At 33.6% G+C, this 23,546-nt stretch overlaps 2 protein-coding genes across 3 annotated transcripts in view; both read right to left on the reverse strand.

Moving 5' to 3' along the window:
* LOC127878616 (serine/threonine-protein phosphatase 6 regulatory ankyrin repeat subunit B-like) lies at positions 1 to 23,496 on the reverse strand. The gene is made up of 2 exons (XM_052425141.1): positions 22,584 to 23,496; positions 1 to 4,495 (listed from the first exon to the last, which is right to left on the reverse strand). The coding sequence occupies exons 1-2, from the start codon at positions 23,494 to 23,496 to the stop codon at positions 3,447 to 3,449; spliced, it is 1,962 nt and encodes a 653-aa protein (XP_052281101.1). The 3' UTR covers positions 1 to 3,446.
* Positions 1 to 23,546, reverse strand: part of LOC127876407 (neuronal acetylcholine receptor subunit alpha-10-like) — a 111,731-nt gene that overhangs the window by 57,728 nt on the left and 30,457 nt on the right. The gene's annotated exons all lie outside the window — the stretch shown is intronic.

Genomic DNA, 23,546 nt, shown 5'->3' on the forward strand with positions numbered 1-23,546 from the left:
CACAATATTATTATTACATAAATACTGTAAGGTTATCTCTGAATACTATGATATTTCATAGCGCCTTTATCTTTCAACATCCCAATTACCGTCTGATGAGCCGCAGATGAAACTATCTGCCAAGAGCACATCGACCATCGTGCAATGTTTTCCTCCAAATTCCAGTTTTGGAATAAGTAGTGAAAATTATGGATTTTTTAAACATAAATTTATAGAGAAAACTTTGTTAACAAGTCATTATTTTAAAAAGTGTCATGTTCATGTTTACTTTAACACGACGTTATATGAATTTGCTTCTTTATAACACGATTACATTGTAATCTTTAATTGATATGCATAATGCTTTGAGAAAAATTACATAAATAAGTCCCACCAGTCATTTACAATATGCAAATGGCACATAAAGTGTTCACTCTAAAAACATATCCAGGTAAATACAGTGCATATACTCATATAACTTAATATAACGTCCACTTGGCCAAACAAATGAAGGATAAAATGTATGACAATATATGAATTGACACAAATAAATGTGAACACAATAATAAGTAAATACAATTCATTATAAAATGCTTATTTACCACTACATAATAAATATTGAGCAACATTATGCGAGAAAAGACGCACATACATTTTGGCACAGGGCATAGACATCAGCCATTGTTACCTGTTCAAGAATGTTCTTGGAGGTAAACACAACTCATTATCATTTCCTTAAGCGATACACATGCAATAATAATCACAGGCGTAGTAGATTTGCTTCAGCTAATTTCAAAATATATAATGAATATACCTACTTGAATAAAGGCATCCGAACTGGTTCGATCAAACTGAGGACTTATTCTGAACATATTTGCAACGTCTCATTATTAGCTGAAAAGCCTACTACGCCAAATTTACAAACAAACATAAAATAAACAACAAACAAGAGATGTGATTGTCAGAAATACAACGCCCCCTGTTGCGCAGCTTTGAAATAAAATTTCAATTTATCATTTGGCAGGTTTACAAATTATCTCCCTTTTAAAGCTTATTACTTCCATTGGATTGAATTTTTTGACTTTTGACCTTGAAGGATGACCTTTACCTTTCACCACTCAAAATGTGCAGCTTCATGGGGTACAAATGCATGCCAAATATCAAGTTGCTATCTTGAATATTCAAAAAGTTAAACGAAGGTTAAAGATTTGGTTAAAGTTTTGGGACACACACAATGAATGACACACAAACAGACAGGCCAAAAACAACATAGCCCCGATCTTTCGATCCGGGGGCATAAAAATAAAAGGAAGACAATATAAGCTTGTTATAAACGCAAATAGTATGCACTAGTCATTGAACTCATTCGTAAGTTACTATACACCTACATTGACTTAAACCAATTATACATTGCAAAGGACACAAATATGTGAGGGAATATGTAATAAAAAAACCAACAGAATTATAAAAAGTGTGTTTGTGTGCTTTATTTTTTCCGTTTGCACACACACTGAATCAACATTTGCATCATTTACTCCCAAATCGAACTACCATGAGCGCCAATCAAATGTTAAGGGATAAAACCGATAAAAATTTAATTATATCAAACAAATGTTGTACGAATTGTATGGAGGTTTTTAATAAGTCATTTAAGTATAAACCTGTTTGAAATAAGAAAACAACAATTAAGATTGTATTTTCAAATTTTCTAATTGAAACAAATATATGAATTGCATAATGCATAAATATACGTTGATTTAATGGATCAACCTGCACACTTTCATAAGAAACAAAATATCATACCGACATTTTCAACAACTTTAATATAACATCATATGAGTTGTGACTACTTATATGATACTATACCAAAAAACAAAACAACGCATAGAGCAAAACATAATAACACAAAAAGACGCACATAAACGTGCATACGCTATCCTGAAATCTTTTTAAACACATAAAGAACTTTCTTATTTTACATAATAACATGTAAAGTTTACAAAAATAATTTGACAAGCACCATAAAAATTATTTTACATTATAACAGGTAAACTTTACAAAACTTATTTGATGAGCACCATTAAAAATTAAAAAACATCAACATAAGATTACTATCCAGTCACAGACTGAAATATACAACAACAGTAATAACAACAACCTTGATCAGAAACATTGAACACGTGAATTTGCAACAATTTTAATGGCGCGTAATTTTAAACCTTAACAATGACTTAAAAATGCCATATAACGTATGTCATGTATCAATTAAATCATAAGTGTAATAATCTCGAATAAAAATATAATAAACTTACAATCGAAGAAGTACGACTTTACCTGTATCATATTTCCCTGACCAGCAGGACTCAAACACTCAATTCGAATACGGCAAAAGACTTCAGATGACTACATATCCACAAAGTAAATATGACATTACAGCGTATTGACTGCTAAAGATACAAAATATATGACTACATGTAGTACAGAGAGAATAAGTGTTACAAAATGTAGATCAATTTATCATATTTTGGAATGTATTGAACGACTATATCTTACCACAGATCGATTTTAATTATAATTGATGTACATGTCTTAATATTTGTTATTGTCAATCTATCCTGGTGTTGTCCGGCTAGCGCAGTGGTTGGTAAACTCGCTTTTCACCTAGGCGACCAAAGTTCAATGCCCGTTCCCGGCAGCATGTGAGTTTGATTGGTGGTCACCATACCGGACAGGTCGGGTTTCCACCAGGTACTCCGGCTGGTGGTCACCATACCGGACAGGTGGAGTTTCCACCAGGTACTCCGGCTTTCTCCACAGCACAAGACCAAACCAACATTTAAAAACTTTCAGTAACGGCGAAATAGCTCGTAATTGCAGATTTGATACACAATTCGTCCTAACTTTCGTGAGTCTTGTAAGTTAAAGAGGTAGGAGCACACTCCAGGTCCATACAAAATGTAGCCTCTGGCTCGGACCTCATAAACTTCGAAATACACACATATTGTCAGTCTATCCAGTCAAGAACAAGCATCGCTTTTCAATAACAATTGTTTTTTAATGACTTAGCTTATGTAATTGTAATTAATATTTCCATGCATTTTGATTATATGTATATGTATAGGACGCTTTTATTGCTAAGTTTCCTTTAAAACTATCAAAATTCAAACAATACGAAGACAAGTATACGTATATCCAATGTTTACAAGCGAGGGAGCTAACTGTTGATGTTTTAAGTACTTTCATCTGCAAATTGTAAGACGTTATTTGGGCTTCTAGTTATTAAAACTTAGGCCTTTTACAGTATACAATGTATAAATACATGAAAAGAACGTACTGGGTGCAGCATAAACACACGATACAACGTAGTAAGTATTTACACTAAAATAAATTAAATGGAACAGATATACAATTTTCCCTCAACCAAAAAATAATTTGGTTATCCTAGCTAATAAAATAATATTGGTGCTTCAGTCCGAGTCACTGTCCATCGATTCGGCACCCGGTTTCGCGCCTGCAGCCGCAAGAATCGTGTATACCCCGTCCTGGTTATAGCAAAGGGCCAGGTCCAGGGGCGTGTACCCGCTGTACGTCCGAGCGTCCATATTGCATGCCCGAACACTCATTAATGTCCGCACCAGTTTGACGTCACCACTAATACACGCCATGTGAAGAACAGTTCTACCCGCTTTTCTCTCAATCATGTTCAAGTCTGCGTCGCGTTCGATGAGGAGTTGCAGTATGTCCATGTGCCTATTCATGGCAGCAAGATGAAGACAGGTCAATCCGTCGTAGTTTGCGATATCAAAATCCTGCGGAATTTTCTGATAAGGTATATCGTAAGGATTGCATTGGATTTCGCTGTATCGTACTGGCTCTAACAAATAACGAGCTATTTCGTACAATCCATCACGACAAGCTATATGAAGCGGCGTATTTCCGTTCCTATCGACTGCCGTTACGTCTGCGCCTGCGCACACAAGCTTACGTACGATGTGCTTCTGGTTCATAATGACCGCCAAGTGAAGTGGCGTTTGGAAGAGTTTGTTTCGCATTGAAAGATACGTATACGTTGGGGCCATTTGAATTATTTTAGTAACCAACAAAAGGTAATCCAAAATAATTGCAAGATGCAAAGCCGTATCGCCGTCCTCGTCTTTTACAAACAAGTCTTCACTATTGCAGGCAACATCCTGTGCACACCGTACATTGTTTATGTGAATACTGTTTGATTCTTGTTGTCCACTAAATTGGAGATCTGACAGCTCGCAGGAGTCTAGGTCATCACACAGTGAGGTCATCGAGGGATATTTCAAGAACGTATTGGTCGACACCTCTCTTGTTGGCGACTCGTCTGTCCTAAGGAAGCCCAGGTCCTCGGGAATTAGAAGAGCAACAGAGGACGTACGCTTGTACTTTCTTTTAGTGTGATATCCAACACGCTCCTCCATGTCGGATCTCTGTTGACATCTGTCGTTATGACCATGAGCGTTTTGGTTCCCCAAATTTCCGTCGATTCCTGTTAATGTCATGGTCGCTTTATACTATGATCTGTAACAGACATGAATCAGATGGTTATTTATCAGAGATATAACTATACAATTTAGTAGCGTGTAATATATGAATATTGACAGCTTATATAATGTACATTTGTCATCACCTGTATATAACATAAACCTTTGTTCTAAAGCATGTCTTTTAAATGGAATACGACACATGTATGAGCATTTGTCATTTTAGGTATTTAACTGTAAATAAAATGCCCTTTGTTTCTATTTACATCGCAAAAAGAAAATGAGGGTAGGTAGTTCGGCTTAACTTTTATTTAGATGTTTTTCACGATTCCCCATTTAAAAAAAGAATATGTAATGATATGCAGAACTCTCTATTTACTTTAGTTTTATAGTTATTGTTTGCTAATTTAAAGCAAAAATGTAGCAAAATTTTGCGCAAGCTTAATAGTTCGTTTACTGAATATCATCGAATTTAGCAAAACTGATCGAAAATTCAAACTGGAATAGCAAAAACAAAATTAAGGATCGGCACTTAAAAGAAGGGTTAGTCGGTTTAGTGGAAACGTTTTAACGCCTGTTTCAAATGCATATAAACAAGCACAACCCACTTGCCTACATGTACCCTGTACTTTACTTGATAATATGCAGTATCGGCTGACAAGAAACCGCATCAGTCATTAAACTGCAAGGTTTTTCAATGCAGGTACATTTTATCACACATAACAACGGTTGTAACCAACGATTAAACAAGTCGAAATTATTTAATGAATACTGTAACTGGCCAGGCGCGTATAATCTCCTCTCTTAATATTGGAGATACATACTAATTTGTACAATTAAACTATGTTGATTTTGTTGTACAATACAAGGTAAAGTAGTTATATTTAAATACGTGTTAAACGACTAATTATGCTGAAATAAACACAGACTTCCGCTAGTAACAATAAATGAATTAAAGCCATTGTATACGAACATTAAATAGTGAAAATAAAACAAATACAAGAGAATTTACATGTTACATAATTTTTATATAAAATACAAAGTATAAATAATATTTTTGTACAATCTTTATTCCCTTTTAAATAGCATATGGATAATAAGTTTAATAACAAACACACAACACGTTAACAACCGTTTAAACGTTGATAAATGCCTATTGCTGTACCTGTTATGAATAAACCAGTTTGCGGTTTGTATATTAAATCGACATAAGCCAGCTATTTTATACACCTCGAAACTATAAATAGATATGAATACGTCACTACTATTTTACTGTGTGCATCGACCTGTGTACTTACGCGAAAGGAATTGTGGGTAGAACTTCTTTTAGGAGTAAAAAGTGAAAGCGAAAGTAGGTCAGGTAATCGTGCTTCTGATAATCGCTATCAGTCTTAATAGAGATTCAAACTCACATTTAAACATAATTAAATAACATTTCTTTAAACAACATTACGTTTTAAACACACAATAAAAAAATATTTTTCTTTCATTATTTACATTTTCATTCCTACGCAGAACTACTTGGCGGAAGTATAATTCCCCAAACCAGGGGAATGTGATGCGTCTTAGTATAGAGGTTACAATAACATAGTGACGTCACCATCTATGTATAGAGTGACAATAACGTAGTGACGTCACCATCTATGTATAGAATGTACTGTGTGTAACGCTATTTGGGACGCCTGGTTACCGGCTTTTCCGTGGAAAGTACGCCTGGCACAAACCAACCCAATTACAGTATGGATAACTTTCGACTGAATCATTCGCCGTAAAGTCAAATATAATATCTATTACATATTAATGTTTAAGTAAAATTCCGGCAACGTCGACGCTACGGAAGCAAACATGTGCGGGAACCGCAGCTTTTTAAAGGTGGTTGTCGGCCGACCATCGGGAAATAACAATCATAACGTTTCACTTTCAACAACTATGTTATTTAGAAACATCTATGAACACATGCAATGAAATTTCGTTGAAAGACACAATGTCTACTTAGTAATGTAAACATATCATGACATCCTGGGATCCCATGTAGTTTCTATTTATAATACGGAATACCCAAGCTCACTTGGAAATGTAACTGTTACTACGAAGGATATTTAAGAATGTTTTTTAAGAAATCTTAGTTGGATTATAATTCCTATTTAAGCAGGTATGTTTTGTATTGTGTAATTAATTTACATGTTCTTCTACTGTGTCTTTAGATAAAAACAAAATACATTATTTTGGCGTTGTCGTATTCCTGCAAGTTTCCATTTAAAACACAGTTCGATTATCTTGTTTTTTTTTGTTCATGGTGTGAACAAACTTCAATAAATGTATTATAACGATAACAAAAAATGTAATTATTTCTGTACAAAATGAGAGCTGTGAATGTCAGTACGTTTGAGATGAAAACATTAGTAAATACATGTTTTATTGAATAAATATTAGCTATGTAAGACCACGCACCATTATTGACATGTTGTCCATAGATTAGGATTTTAAGTTAATAAATATGAATTTCATATGTCTCTGTTGCATAACAATTTTATTTCAATACACATCCCTCGTTTCATTGGCGTATAACCGGACTATCGAACAAATATATTACGTCTAAATTTAGACTCTAGTGCGTGACCTACAATGAATATAGGACGCGATTAAAACTACTTTGTTTTAAAGGGACCGTCAACCAGATTGACGAAAACAGAAAAGTTCTAAAAATACCGTATTTTTTTGACAATAATCAGTTTATTTTGATTAAAATATCACGACTGGTATATATCATTACTTGAAAAAAGTTGTAAAGTTTTCATATTTTCAGTATATTTGGTAATAAAATTTTACTGGGTATGTCATCTAGGTAACTATCATTCTCGTCACGTGGTAAACCCAGGAATGCAAATTGCGCATGCGAAGTGAATTGTATATATTATATATATGTATATATTATACATATATGATATTTTAATCAATATAAACTAATAATTGTAAAAAAATACGGTATTTCAGAACTTAATTTCTTTGTCAATCTGGTTGACGGTCCCTTTAATGGATATGTTGTGAACTAAATATAATCAAACATTGGTCATATGTTATATGTTTTATGCAAAAAAAGTTAAATAAATTCATTTGGATATTTTCCGTGCAAACATTCATTCGCATGTCCTACTTTTAGTCCATGTTGTATTGACGTATTTATCTACTAATGTATTTTTACTGTGCGCAGTGATCATGGATGGTAGCCAATAAACAACCCGTATCCAATTACGATTTTATAAAGAACTCACCATTCAACATTATTCAAAAGACGCATTCGTCTCCAAATAAAACATACACAAACACCGGCAATGTTTTATTGAGCCATTCTTATATTTTGAAATGAGTTAGTTTGTTTGTTTGTGAAGTTCATTGAAGAGAATTATAACAAATATTTATTTAAAGAGGTGGGCAAAAAGGAGGTCGCAACTCGTCAACTAAAAAAGCTTATCTCTGTCGCTCAACAGTACAGTCACCTTCATATGATAACTAGATTGTGAAAAACTGTACATTCAAGAACCTGTACGTGACGTAGGTCTGGTAATATTGATTGTTATGAAGATATTAACTATCGAAATGACCCCAATTCCGTGAACTATAAATCAATGGACGTTCAAAAAATGTTCAAACTTCTCTGATTCACGAGCATAAGAATGTAAAACATCACATACACAAGTCGGGTCGTAGTTCAACAGATACGATGTCCAATAAGGACCAGTATATTTTGGACCCGGACATTACTGTAGTTCAAAATGAACTAAACGACCTATGTAAAGGACGAAAAGAATCGATGTAATTAAGATGTATCTTGTTAAATATTAATTGTATTTTGAAATATTTTGCGTTACGCTTCTCTTCACAGTTCATGTCAAGGAATTTCTTATTACTTATAAAATACCAGACATTTATAGAAAATATATTATTTCTTATATAATACTGACTGTATTCTTCTTTTATCATTTTTTTTCCATATTTGAGCTCATATCCGTTTTAATGTTATGATATGTTTACCTATTCGTCGTTTTTTCTTTACGTATTACATGAACTTAAACTAGTAATTGGGACAAAAATGTAATTGCGTTGAATAAGACAGTTTATTCTTGAGCGAATAAACATTATTATACTTAAGATTTTTAATAAAACAAAAAGCACAAATACAATATTTACCTTCTTTACTTGATTTTGTCGTTTCGCTGGTGGGGACCTGGAAATGCCTTTAATTTTAAGTCTAAATCATGGATATTTATATTGCCTTGGCGGATATAAAACTCCATTCCTGATTAGTTGAAATGTTAATGAACCAAAAGGTCTTCCGGTTTTGAAAATTGTCAATTACAGGAATCTACTTCTAGTAGCTCTTGAAACATTTGGAAAAAAACATTGACACATTTTTGTTACCTAAGCATGAATGGTACGAATGTTGATGTTCTTAACGAGCACCAAGTACATTTTATTTAACTGGAATATGAAGTTGTTGTAGTCATAGCTGATATTTTGTAGTTAAATTAGCATGTATTTTCAATGAAACGATAGTGTTCGTTATGTACCTTAGACAAAACAGCAGTATCCTTTTCAGTTGTTTTGAAGCACGCTCAGAACTTCCAAACTCGGTTATATACTTTACACATATTTTAATTAAGATCTGTGTACTATGGAAAGTGTACTTGCATTTAAGTTATTGATAAATTATATTACAACTTCTAGAAAAGAAAAAGGAGGGATTTTTACAAAATTATTGCGAATCTTGGTAATTTTAGTTTTATTTGAAGGGTCAATCGTTTTGCTGAAACAGAAAGGGAAGCTTAATTTTGTTAAGAGTAGAATATGTTAAAGAAACCCAGAAATATTATTAAGTTTTAAGAAAAAAATCTAAATAGAAACCAAACTTCGCTAGCTAATCTAAAGCGATAATGCTATACAGTACAAAGTAACACAGCATAATCTCGACTTTCATACATGATTCCCTAAATACTCTTGATACGGTTGTAGATCGATTATAAATAGCCGTTATGTGATCATAAGATGAGTTAAAGTGAATCCGTTTTAAACAGTTCTATAGAAAAATAATAGAACCACAACATTTGGTAGAAATCTTCTGTTTCAAGCATCGTACTGATCAAATACGAAAACATTATCCCCAGTTACCGCATTCAGACACTGTGTGATACATATTTATTATTTAACCGATATTACAAGGCGCATATTCAAGCACATACCATGAACAACTATGAGAGCTAAAGCGAAACATCCCGAAACACTTCTTGAGACAAACCTGGCTTAAAATATTAATAATAAGGAAGTTTGTCATAGAGAACATTTTGCTAAGTTTTGTCATTTAACGTTATTGTGTTTTGCTTTGTATTATAAAATTTATTTTAATTCGTATTTTAATTAAATCATAAAACAAGTGTATTACCGTTTTGAATTTATACTGAGCATTGCTTGGCTAACATTTAATATAATACCGGCATCCATGTGCATTTTATAAATGTAAACCAAATATATATCGTAACCTTTTGTATGGAATATATACCCATTAAAAATTACACGAAAATGTTCATGTACACTTCTTATTCAAGTTTTTTATGATTTCTATTTTTTATTTACCTTATTTTCTAAAAAAAGGATAACACGCCCTTATTGATTAATTCCTCATCGATTATGAAGTGTTTAATACACAGGGACAGAAACGTTATAGGGGTTGCCTTCTATAATCAAAGTAAACGCATACTCTTGCATGTCATCATATTGATACGCTAGCTTGATAAGCTATCTTGCAACAGGTTGAATTCAGACTATTTTAAATATTGGGTCACTGGTAAAATCTTTAAACAAGCACAAGTTTTATTTACTTTATTTCAAAGTAAGAATAGCGTACTTGATTTTGTAATTTATAGATAAGGGATTTGTTGACAGATGTTCATAATATTTAAAATGTAATTAAATATGTTTACTAAAACATGTGTAAAATGTTTTTAGCAGTATGATATAATGATAATAGCAACACACATTGAATAAAACTGTATCTTCCCGTTGACGTCTAGAAGCAAAAGCGAATGTGCTACCATAACGCCACGAAGGTTTACTTCCTGTGTGCGAAACATGAATTCAGTAATCCATGCATTTTTCAAATTATCGAGGAAACGCGTTACAAACGCTTTGTTAATTTACCGAATTCGAATGATGATTATCCATTTAAGAACCAATATTTCATGTCAATTGTGCAATACTGCTTGTTAAACATAATTTATACATTATTTTGAATCTTTGACCATTATTTAAAAAAAATCAGCATATAATCACATTGTGAGAAAGTCCCTTTAATAAGGAATTTAGCAGTCGTCTTAGTTTGTGAACATATATGGTGGGATTCCACACTTCCTTTTCTAAATTTAAAAACTAACTGCAAACGTTCTTTTAAATCATTTTCTTATGGTTTTATATTCATTAAATCAGAAGTTTGACATGTCTGTCCGTTACATTAGGTTAATTACTTTATACAGTTAACATTCGTTAACTGTATAAAGTAATTAACCTGATGTAGTCTTGGTAATATCTTTTCATTGAAAACTTTATCGTATGAATTGTGTTGATCGTTCTTACCTTCTTTCTATATCCAATGTGAAACGAAACGCGTATGTAATGACACCATTTATTAATTGTATTAAAAAACGTATATTTGAGTTCCAAATGTTGAACTCAACTGTTCAAAGCTGTGTGACTTGGTTTGTTTCGATATGAGAAAAGTGCAAGTTATATATATATATAATGATAAGATGTTCTCGTATGATCGAGTACTGTAAATTGCGTAAGCATGATATTTAAAAAAAAATTACATTATGTTACATTGCGTCCTGAATCTAGGACGGTGAATTTTTTTTACTTTACAGAGGTTGACTCATCGGTGTTCTCATTTTAAACATAAAAACATGCTTTTAGAAAAATCTACTTATACAATATCCAATTATACTTTTAACAAAGTCTATTTTTATGAAAGATGATTCCAGAACGAACCAACTTACGCATATATGTACAATGATATCTGCAAAGCAATGGACACCGGTAAAGAAGAACGAGTAGTTTCCTTTTGACAGAGTATGGCACGTGGACTACTATTAAAGCTATCATCATTGGGTATAGAACATCAGCTTCTCAATTGTTTTATATCATTTTTATCACAACGTATACAGTGCGTCCATTAACGACTTAAACGAAAATATTTACTCAGAAATTCGGTAATTTGCTGACGATACCAGTCTGTTCATTATTGTTGAATCACTCATTAACCTTGATCTCGATTTCGTTCATACTTAGTCTCTATCCTTGATCGTCTCATTTATAATCACACTAAAACAGTTGAACAACGTAAACACAGTAGCTACATTTTGTCTCACGACTCCCGATCAGGCCGATGGTCTGAACACATATCTGCCGCTATAACCAAAACCTAGAAACGAATCGGTATTTTGAAATCTTTGAAACACACTGTACAGGTCTAACATTAAAAAAGTGTATGTTCATTTTCACCGATTGCTTCTAGAATATGAAGAAACAGTCTTGATGACTGCTTTAGCGAGTTAAGCGCATAATTAGAGGCTGTACAAAATGATGCAGTGCGAATATGTCCCGGCGCAACTATAATTTGTAATATTAATTCGCTTTTAATCGATTATCGGTTTAATCGATAAAACATATGCTTTCCTAAAAAAATATTGAAAAAAAATATTTAAAAAAAGACTTACCCTGAATAACTCTTAGTACTCATTCCACTCAATCGACAAAATATTTCGAGCTTAGATATAACATGGTATGCTGATATAAATATATGTGTTATAACTACACACTGTTGTGCCTAGATTTAGACGACACTACATTAAATCATACTATATGTTTCCATCAAAACAATAAGCTCGCTTATACTCGCTTAAAATATCTTTGAATGAAAAAGGTATACCAAAAAGAAATGTATGCATATGAAAAGTCTTACTAAAAATATATTCAAATGAATGTTAAAGCTTTCTGCATTAGTCGCACACATACAGAATCCCGCCTTTATAAGAAATAACAATGTCTTTTCTTTTTCCTTCCGCAGTTCACTTGGAATTAGTAAAGCATGTGTCTGTGGAATTGTTGTCTAAAAGCAACCTTTCGTTTATGATAATTATTGAGTCTTAAGTTGCTGGTAAGAACTGTCAAACGTAATGTAGACCAATAGCGAGCAAACTGTTGAGGGAACTCTGCATTTGTATCAAGTGTGTTAATGAGTGTGAATTAGTAATGAAATTGTTGGAAAATATCAGTAGCTGACCAATAGTTATTCGGAACTCTCCAGTCTGGGTTTTTCCCATATTTGAGCACGCGCGATAGGTACACACAAAAGCTGACTAGCATATTTTAAAAGAGAGTGAATCAATAATTTCTCTTATCGCTAAATAGTAAACACCACTTTTTCTGCTCAAACGTTCGTTATAGTTGATAAAAATACCATTATTTAATCATTTCTGTTAAGATGAACTCGATCGTGTTTAATTTGTAAGAATACTATGTAACAAGATATAATGCTGCATGTACATGTATACATCTTCGGTCATGTAACTATGTCCTTGCATATACTGTGCATAGGCCTGGGCATACAGTATTAATGGAAGTTTGTCAACGAAACTACCAAGAAATTAACTCCTTCGTATATATTATAATATTCAAATATATTTTAAATCATACAGACAAGAACCAAACAACAAAAACCTTACTATCCTCAGCCCATTCGTTGTGTAAGAACTAATATATATTTTCATATCAGTTCAAGATATTTATATGTCTATTGATTTAGCTCTACTGTGATGCTTTTCTTTAATCTAATCTGAAAAGTGAAGAAAATTATTATGACCTTAATATTAGAAGACACATCACTAAAGAGCTTTACCATACATTAATGTATTTGCTATATCTATAAAGCATGTCGAAAAACTAAAACATCAATGAAACGTTTTTCAGAAGAAATATTGCATATGTCAAGCCGTTTGTATAGGTTCCTTCATTACCACACAGCTGACAAAGTCTGTTTTTCATGTCCTTTAAGGATGTTAGCTACTGTACCCATTCGTATAGGCGGCTGTTCATCTGAAAGGTGTATTTAGACTTTAATCCTGTATTTAACGTCTGACATACATGTATATCAGTGTTAGATTTGTTTTGTGTAATTATTAATACTCATAGTAATGATTATAACAACAAAAGACTTGAATTTTGACATTTCCTAAAAGAAACACTACTGTCGTTTAAATACTTAATATCAACTACTGGATGGGAAGCAAATCGAATATCGACGTTACTGGTCATTACTGTATTAATGGCAATGTTTGTACCCCCCGCGCGCGCTCAGGAATCGGAAAAACCCACATCATGCGAATTCCGAATTTAAAGGTCGTATAAGGTTTACGCAGTAATGTGAACACATACCGCATCCTGCGATCCCATGCAGTTTTGATACATAATTCGGAATATTAAAGCTCACTCGGAAATGAAACTGTAACAAAGAAGGATAATTAAAACAGGGTTTTAGGAAATCTTAGTTTGACTATATACCTATTTTAAAAAGGTTTGTTTGATGTGTTTTTATTAAATTGAAATCTTCGACTAATTTGGTTTTGTAGAACTTTATAAAAATAAGTAGATAATGTTAAATAAACACATGAAATAGTTTCACGTGGTCATGGTCGAACAATTTTCGATTTTACACATTTTGATTATCTTTGTTTTTTGCTTATCGTTTGATATTCTTATTTTATTGAAAACTGACAAGTGTATAAACTCTCATTTAATATGAACTTTGCAGTAACGCTAAGAGGACAAAATAGTAAATTAATGTTTTATGGAATGCATTTAAGCTGAGTTAGACTACACAACATTATTTACTTGTTATCAGCGTCGTAGCCACGCTAAGGCACAACGAGGCAGTTGCCTCGGCTAAAATTTGCAGAGCAATCGTAAGATAACAAGAAAAAAAGAGGAATATTAATGTCAATTTTTTTTTTTATATCAATATAAGAGATTGAGGCAATTTAATGAATTTTAGGCACTATGATATGCAAAAACAAATATTATCGTTGAGTACAATTCGTTTATGTTGAGGCAGATAATTATTGCAATTAAATAACTTCAATTGATGCCAAAATGGCTCAGCAAATGATTTGGAAAATCCGTATATTAAAAAAGCGTGTCACTGTACACTTCGATGCTAGAATCATGATGGACATCGGAACGTACCGAGCTAGAATCCGGCGTTTCTTCACGGCCAGATCTGGGTCTATTTTGGACCTAGACACACTTCGGGTGGTTGGCGTTTTCGGCTTTATTCGTATTCTCCTCTTTATGGCATGCGTCGAGTAAAATCCGGGACCGTTTCAATTGGAACGATTAAAGAATCTTTGTTTACATTAGAATTTTCAAATTATGATATCCCGCGTATTAAACTGTTTCGATATAAATAAGCTCAATTCTTTTCTTTTTAATAGTCAATGTAGCTGATTATAGAACTGACAGAAAGAAAATGATGCCGCAGTGCTAAAACAAAATTTTACACAAGAAAATGGAAAAAAATGGCTAAATACTTTACTGATTTAAGTTAAATATTTGTCTTCCTCATGATAATCCCTGTGACGCAATTGGTAACGCGTCAGACTCTGGATAAATTGACCCCTATTATATATTGTTACTGCGTTGGTTCGAACCCCAGTAGGTCCGGTTTTTTTCCAAATAACTTTCATCAATAATCCTTTTTATATGTGCTGATGATTGTAAACGCTTTTGATTTAATGTATTTAAACATTTTTTAAAGCCCTTTGGTGATTTCAGGCTCTAAATGGAAAAAAATTGTCCATGATTTTTTTTCACGGTGAACCTGTCTGAACTACAGCAGCAAGTTTGCGGAAGCTGATTTGAGGGTTCGACACTAAGGCACGTCCGACAGACATTGTCTAGTAAGATCGGTGGTCGGGCAAGTAAAACTGCGGGCAAGCTTGCCCGACTGGTCGTACATAAAAAATCTATACTGATTCATATAACTATAAATAACTGCTGTGAAAACCTTTACCTTTAATGTGTAAAATTACTCTTGTATCCGTTATTGACATTAAAACAAAACTAGTGTATTTAAATAAACGCGAAGAATTCACATGATTCATCGCTATTTTTAGACGCAATGGAGAGCTTCCTGCAGAAATTGCTTGTTTCAAGTTGTCATGAATATTAATGATAAATTCTGCAGTGTCGTAAAACTGTAGAGCATGATTTTACGACATCTATCAAAAATCGGTATCGTCAATGAACATTTTTGCGTAGCAGACAAGATAATGTAATTTAAAGAATGGCTTTGTTCAAGTTCGGATTTTTGTCCGACAAATCAGTTAATGAAAAAGAATCCGACGCTTAACTGACACGAAACGTAAATATGAAGAAACACGAAAACGTCAATTTTATCCTAGATGGAAAATCGAGTCAGTTCCCATGGCTTGAATGTGACGAAGAAAAGCAAAGAAAGGGTTATTTTATTATTTTACTCTATGCAAAAAAATAATCTGATGTTCACTGATTATTTACTGATAAATCTTGATTAAATAGTTACATGACACAATTGTGTTCATTTGCTATGTCATTCATGGTCTAGTAGACATTAGGTTCGGGCTAGTACATTTTAAGAGGAGCTGGTCCGACGGTCTTGCTGTAAAAAAAGTTAATGTCAAATCATTTGATGTAAACTGAAAAATAAAAAGTATAAGAACACTCTAAACGAATAATATTTAGGTAACAGAATCTAAAATTGACAATAAACTTGTAGCAGATATTTGTGTTAACTTTATTGATACTAAACGGTTATATGTAGCGTCCACTATTCCGATAATTTAGGTATAAAATGTGGTTTAAATGGCCTTTAAAACGCAAGAGACGTTCTAGGTATAAACAAATTTCCGGGGGCGGGGGGGGGGGAGGGCATGCCGGACCCCCTAGAATGACCTAAGATACTGACTCGGGGTAAAATTTAGGTCTGGCTACGCCATATATATATAAACAAAAACGCTGTATTTATTTTATGCCGAAGCTTTCGACCTCACGGTCTTCATCAGCGGCCATTTTTTATTTCAAGATGTTTCAAATATGTACGGATATGACGTCGTGCATTTTCGGCGTCAACGTTGTTTTCGCGCCCTTTCATGTCTGTTTATTCTTGCACGTTGATGCCATATGGTCGGTATGTCCTTAGTTTTGCCTTAAATAATTGCTCAATGGTCTTGCGATACTCGTCCGACCCGTTTAGTTTTATAAGTCCCATTATTTGAAAATCGTCCATGGAGTGTCCGTCTGTGTTGAAATGTTCAGCTACCGGGTCACTGTGCTGTGTGCGATTACGCGACAGATTCAACAGATATATTTATTTATATATATATTATGTATATTTATCATTTTACATTGTGTACACACCGGTCTTACTGAGAGTAAATTAGTGAAGTCACCATCTATGTATAGAATGATCATTTTATACATAATGGCCATGTCCTAATTTTGAGTTCATGTTGTATTGATGTATTTGGTTACGTTGTGTATTTGTGAATACTCCTACCTTAGAAATCACGGTTGGTAGAAAATGTACACCCCGTGACGAAATACGAATCACGAACACAAGATTAAATCTTTAAATAATTTCAAAATATAGCATTGCTCCACTAAAACACCGTCGGTGATTTATTTAGAGACGAATTTATTGTTTTTAATTCAAGGATGAGTATTGTTAAAAATATGTATTAAAACATGTAGGCACAAAGGAGGTCGTACGCTCTTTAAAACGTGCTTATCCTGTCGATTAACATTACAGTCACCCGCATATGATATCTAGTAAGATAGTGACAAACTGTACCTTTAAGTTCCGAGTACGTGACGTGGTTTTGGTGATATTTATTTACATGAAAATGCCCATCGTAAACAACACACTCAATCCTTACACTATAAATCAACTGACATTCAGAAAGTTCACACTTCTAAATTTATCGATAATAAGAGGGTGAACATCGCGATTTTTTTCATGTCACATATACACAAGTTGTGCCTTTCATGAAATTATACACAGTCCTATCTGGACCGGTATATTTTGGACCAGGAAGCCGGAAGTAGAGTTCATAATGCACTAAACGACATAATTTATGTAAAGTACAACACTCTCATAATACGCGTAGATTTAATACGGATGTAATTTATTAAATTGTTACAATGAGTAAGATAGTATTTGTTTTGCGCCTCTCTTTACGTTACTGTCCGGCAATCTCTTTATACTGAAAAAATACCAGTCACTGTGATATAATGATAAAATAAATATCCCATGTTCACTTTCTGTTATCGAATTTCGAATGGGGACCAAGAAATAATGAGAAATTTAAGACTTAGTTATGAATGTTTATATTTCCTTTACCGATATCAATGACCCGAGTCATTGGAATTTCAATGAACAAATAGGAAGTCGAGTTTTGTAGGTTATCAATTACGGGAATCTATTGACTTATGGTAGCTCTTTTTGAACGTTTTGCACCAAAGTATTAATGGTAGGAATTGTGATTTTCATTTATGAGCACAACTTACATTTTAAATAACTTGAATAAGAACTTGTTTATTTGGGTCCGCCATTTGATTTGTAAGGTAGCATGTATGCGCGATCCAACGAGTGTGTTTGTTATATGCCTTACACAAAGCACCAGTATCATTTTCATTGTTAAAGCACTCTTAGAACTCACAAACAAGGCCATATTTAAAAAAAATGTAATTGAAATGTTAATAATATAGAATAGATAAAATACACCTGCATTTTAGCTCCTTAAATAACAATAAACACATACACATTTATGCTGTCATCTTGATTTGATATCGCTGGTTAAATTCAGTAGATTTGAAATATGCGTTGTTGGCTGAAACGTTAAAAACCAACACAATTGTATTTCCCATTTTTTAAATCAAGGTTAATGTTTTGATATATTTTTAAACGTATGCACACATGTAGACATCAACTGCTGTTTTAAACAGTCTTAGTCACTTTGCTTTAAAACGTTATATGTGGACTAAATATATACATAATGTTAACGTTTATTTTATCCCACTTTTACAGCGAAATCGGTTGATTAAAGCCCCGTTTATTAAATTTCATCTATAATCAACGGCAAGGCTATAATCAATGGCACGAAATGACGTCATCAACTGCCGAACCGGGACTACTTTTTCCCACGCACCTCGTCACCTGTGTTTGCCAAGCGCATAAATAATAAAAACAATCTCAAATGTTTGTCAATCTTAATGACCTTAAAACAAAGGAAAGTAGCAAAAAAACGTGTTTTTTTGTCATTTATTTTTATTAAAACCTCAAGTATTATGTAAATTTAACACTATGCAAATACGTTCTGTTGTTGTTGCTCCCCTTTGAAGAAGTCAGAGCGAGTTGCTCCCCTTTGACCGTAGAAAACAATCGTCTGGACCAAGAAATTCTGTGTTAATTTACAAGCTGTACTCGGATATGCATCCATCTGATTTTTCTTCAAAGCATCTTTTCTACCTGGCAATACGCACAAATGACACTGCATCCCGGTGATTCTTGCGTCAACAATTGGGTGTCAACAAGTTAGGTCAGATGCTGAAGGCCATGGCAAAAGACTCCGGCTTTCTCAAGCACAAGAGAATAACGAACCACTCAGTTCGCAAATTCCTGGTCCAAAAATTTCGAAATACAAATATCCACCCACTGAAACCATGGCAATAACAGGGCACAAAAATGTCCAGTCCTTAACCAATTATTCCAACATATCTGTTGAACAGCTGCAAAAGTGTTCATTCTTGCTCAGTCCAGTAAATGTAACAATCCAACAGTTCCTCTTGTACACCTTCACGCACCGAAACTATGGCCGAAATGCAGCCTAGACAACCACTGTCTACCGTCGAACAAGTTGATCTTGATGTTCGCCCCACCCAGTCACTTCACGGTTCACCAGCGTTCGAACAACTTTGCCTCACAATTCTTTGGTGCCACTTTCAACATTCAAAATGTTAATGTATATAATTAGCTTAAATCCAAGTCATCTTTGTTATTTCGTCACGAAATAACCACATATTATAACAAAGAAGCAAATAATGTGCACCTCGTGATCGACTCGATAGTTTGATATCGAAAGTGAATTGTGTGTGGTGTTAGGCTACGTTGTAAACAAATGTAGTTCCTTGTATATAACAACTTAATGTCATATTGATATCATAAAACTTAAAGATTTGCAATTCAATATGATTAAAATTGTAATTAATAACGCTCGACACTTTTTTACAGAACGATATTCTGATTTAAAAAAATGATTATTTGATCAGCGGTTATTTTTGGAACGCGGAGTAATACACTGACCTTGGTTACACTACAGTCATTATCAAAGTACGACAAACACTCGTGAAAACTTATTTTGTTTAAATAAAAAAAGTTTACTGAATAAAAAGTGGGATAAATAGAATAATAGGTCAGTGTTGATTATAGATCAGGTTTATCATGCTCGGCACGAAAACGAAAAAGCACTCGCCAAGGCTCGTGCTTTTTGTTTTCTAAGCCTCGCATGATAAACCTGATCTATAATCAACACTAACCTATTATTCTCTATATCTTGTATGTTTGGGTATTGCGTACTAAACACGTGACAAAGGCAAAACAGATATCCTGTAGAAATTTGTCATTAATTTAGGACGGTGCAATATTACTATGCATTTCTTATTTTAAGACAAAAATTAATTGAAAAGAATGAATTTGTGTACGATTAAGATGATAATTTAACAATTATGTTTTTTTAATTGGTTACTATAATTGACGTATTGCAAACAATTCTACACTTATATTTGAGTTATATTTTTCAACACCAAACGAAGAATTTACGCTTATTGTAGTCCACGAGATGTTATAAGTTTGTTGAGATGCATACTTAGTTAAATAAGACTCTGTTGTTTTGTTGAAGAATGTAAGACGTGCAAAGTGCATGCGTCAGAAGTGCATAATTACTATATTCCGTTTGCATCGGTGAAATTACTATTCATATAAGGCTGAAATGTGGCACATCTTGAGACGGATGCTTTTTTATTGCAGTGATGGAATAACATTATATCATGTTTTATATCTGTATTGATATTGTAAATTTAATGTGCTCACATTTATACTATGATGTGAATATAAAGAATGTATTAAATGTATTAATAAATGACTGACATAAAAAAACGCACGTGGTTCTGTAAAACGTTCACAATGAAAACGTATCTTGAAGTAAAATATATTTATAACCCAAGCCATCACATTCGTGGCAGATGTACACTCTCAAAATCATTATCATTGAACATCTCGATCAAATATCATATTGACACACACACGCACAGTCTTTTAAAATATGAACAACTGCTGTATAAAGTTGTCGTTAATTGCAATAACAAACCGTTATCAATTCTCTGAATACTCATACGTATCTATAAACAAAATCTCAACAAAATTTCTATCGCTTGGGCTAGTATAAACGTGACGAAAAATTGACAAAGAATATGATAGTCATAGTGATTTTAATAACAAAAAGCTAATCCTTCATGTTCAGTAGTGAGTACTGTTCTGCAAGTATACAAACACACACAATCTTATAATAAGTTGGCACATGTGAAATTCAAAAGTTTTGGAATGTTCCAGACGATATACACAAAACACTATTATTGCATTTCCCGACAAAACAAACAACAACAGAAAATCACATCCATTGTAGTTTGCTCAAGCTGTTCAATACACAATTAATGTGACACTTCAAAGTCACAATATAAATATCACTTAATTTAATTTATATAAACGTAAATGTTATTCAATAAAAGCTACATGAACGGTACATAGTTTTAAAATATAAACAAACAATGCATATACGGTACTTTTGGTATTACAATAAATCTAACTATATGTATTGGTCAGTTAACATAGAAAAAGAGAACAGATTAGTAATTACATGAATGACAGCTTCGAAAAGTACCGATGAACAATTGATATGTATAATTCCAATAAAATGTCACAATTACAGACAAATGCTTTATGGAATGAACAAATGAATGGTATATTATATAATACATATAAACATATATAAACATAAATACATTTACTTTTTCATGTTCATTGTACAATCCAAACATACATTCACACGACGTTTTTATACTAAGACAAATATACAATAACGTCCATATCCCAAATAGCATGAAAAACCGCGGAATTTTCGGGACAGGCACGTAGTTTACAATAACAAATAACAAGTCAAGTCATATCAAAACTTTTGCTGTGAATGAGATTGTTATAATGTGATATAATACTGATAATTATGTTGAATATACAAAATAACGAGAACACAAAACATAAAATAACTACAATGGACACATAAACGTTATTGCAATAATATGAAATCGTATATAAATATACAAAGACCTTCTTATAAAAATAAAATTGGCTACATGAATATAAAGAAGATACACTTAACAACATAAACCATATGGCAAATAAAAAGGGACTGGCAGTAATAACCATTGACCACATTAACTATGAATAACATTTGCAACATGTTTCATGTAGAAAAAGCATGAATAGATTGACATTAATTAAAGACGACAATGGAAATATGCTGTTAACAATACAACATGACACCTGGGACAGAAATATATATTCAAGATCAATCGTCACGTGGTATCTATCCAACCTTCGGACGACCTGAGTACAACCATCACTTGTCAATAGCAAATGACCCGTTTGGAGTACGTCATAAAGTGCATGTTTTACTTATCACTCGTTGGATCAAGGGCACAGTTTACAGTTAAACTATAAGTATGACTAGGACATATATACATGTGAGAAACCGATTGCAACATTAATGTTCATGGATACCTATTAAAGGAAATATGTAAAAGTTAATGAGGTAAATGTGAATCCAACAAATAGATAAACTTACGTGAACAGAATTGTTATATTGATACTTCAATCTGAGTCACTGTCCACATATTCGGTACCATGTTTCGCGCCTGCAGCTGCAAGGATCGTGTATACCCCGTCCTGGTGATAGTCACGCGCAAGGTCAAGGGGCGTGTACCCGCTGTACGTCCGTGGGTCTATATTGCACGATCTAACACGCATTAACGTCCGCACCAGTTTGATGTCACCACTAATACACGCCATGTGGAGAACAGTTCTTCCCGCTTTTCTCTCAATCATGTTCAAGTCTACGTCGCGTTCGATGAGGAGTTGCAGTATGTCCATGTGCCTATTCATGACTGCCAGATGAAGACAGGTCAAACCGTCATAGTTCGCGATATCGAAATCCTGTTGAATGTGTTGATAAGGTGTTTCGTACGAATTGAATTGGATTTCGTTGTATCGCATTGGCTCTAACAAATAACGAGCAATTTTGTAAAACCCATCTTGGCAAGCTATATGAAGCGGCGTATTGCCGTTCCTATCGACTGCCGTCACGTCTGCGCCTGCGCACACCAGCTGCCGCACGATGTCCATCTTTCGCATAATGACCGCCAAATGGAGCGGCGTTTGAAATAGTTTGTTTCGTATAGACAGAAACTTATACGCTGGGGCCATTTTGATAATTATACTAACCAACCACAGCTTTTCTATAATAATTGCAATATGCAAAGGCGTATCGCCGTCATCGTCTTTCGCAAACAGTTCTGCAGTATTACGCACGATGTCCTGTTGAAGTACATTATTTACATTCACACTATTAACATATTGTTGTCCATTAGCTTGTAGGTCGGACAAGTCACATGAGTCTAGTTCATCACAAAGCGTTGTCACCGAGGGATATTTGTCCGCCGCAGAGAATGGATCAGTTGTTACTCCTGAAGACGGTGATTCGTCTGTCCGAAGGCAATCCCCCTCCTCCTCCGATATCTGCCGGGCATGCGTTGGCATGGCTAATCAGGATTTCTTCACAGTGTGGTGCGTTCCTTCCATATTGCAGT

Source organism: Dreissena polymorpha, chromosome 4 (genome assembly GCF_020536995.1).
Source record: "Dreissena polymorpha isolate Duluth1 chromosome 4, UMN_Dpol_1.0, whole genome shotgun sequence".
NCBI classification, from domain to species: domain Eukaryota; kingdom Metazoa; phylum Mollusca; class Bivalvia; order Myida; family Dreissenidae; genus Dreissena; species Dreissena polymorpha.

What these genes read in the sequence shown, in the direction of transcription:
- LOC127878616 (XM_052425141.1), bottom strand. Translation starts at nt 23,496, where the DNA reads ATGCCAACGCATGCCCGGCAGATATCGGAGGAGGAGGGGGATTGCCTT. An exon ending in AGCTGCAGGCGCGAAACATG is followed by an intron (nt 4,496 to 22,583) that starts GTACCGAATATG and finishes TGACATTAACAG; the next exon opens with GAATCGACGGAAATTTGGGG.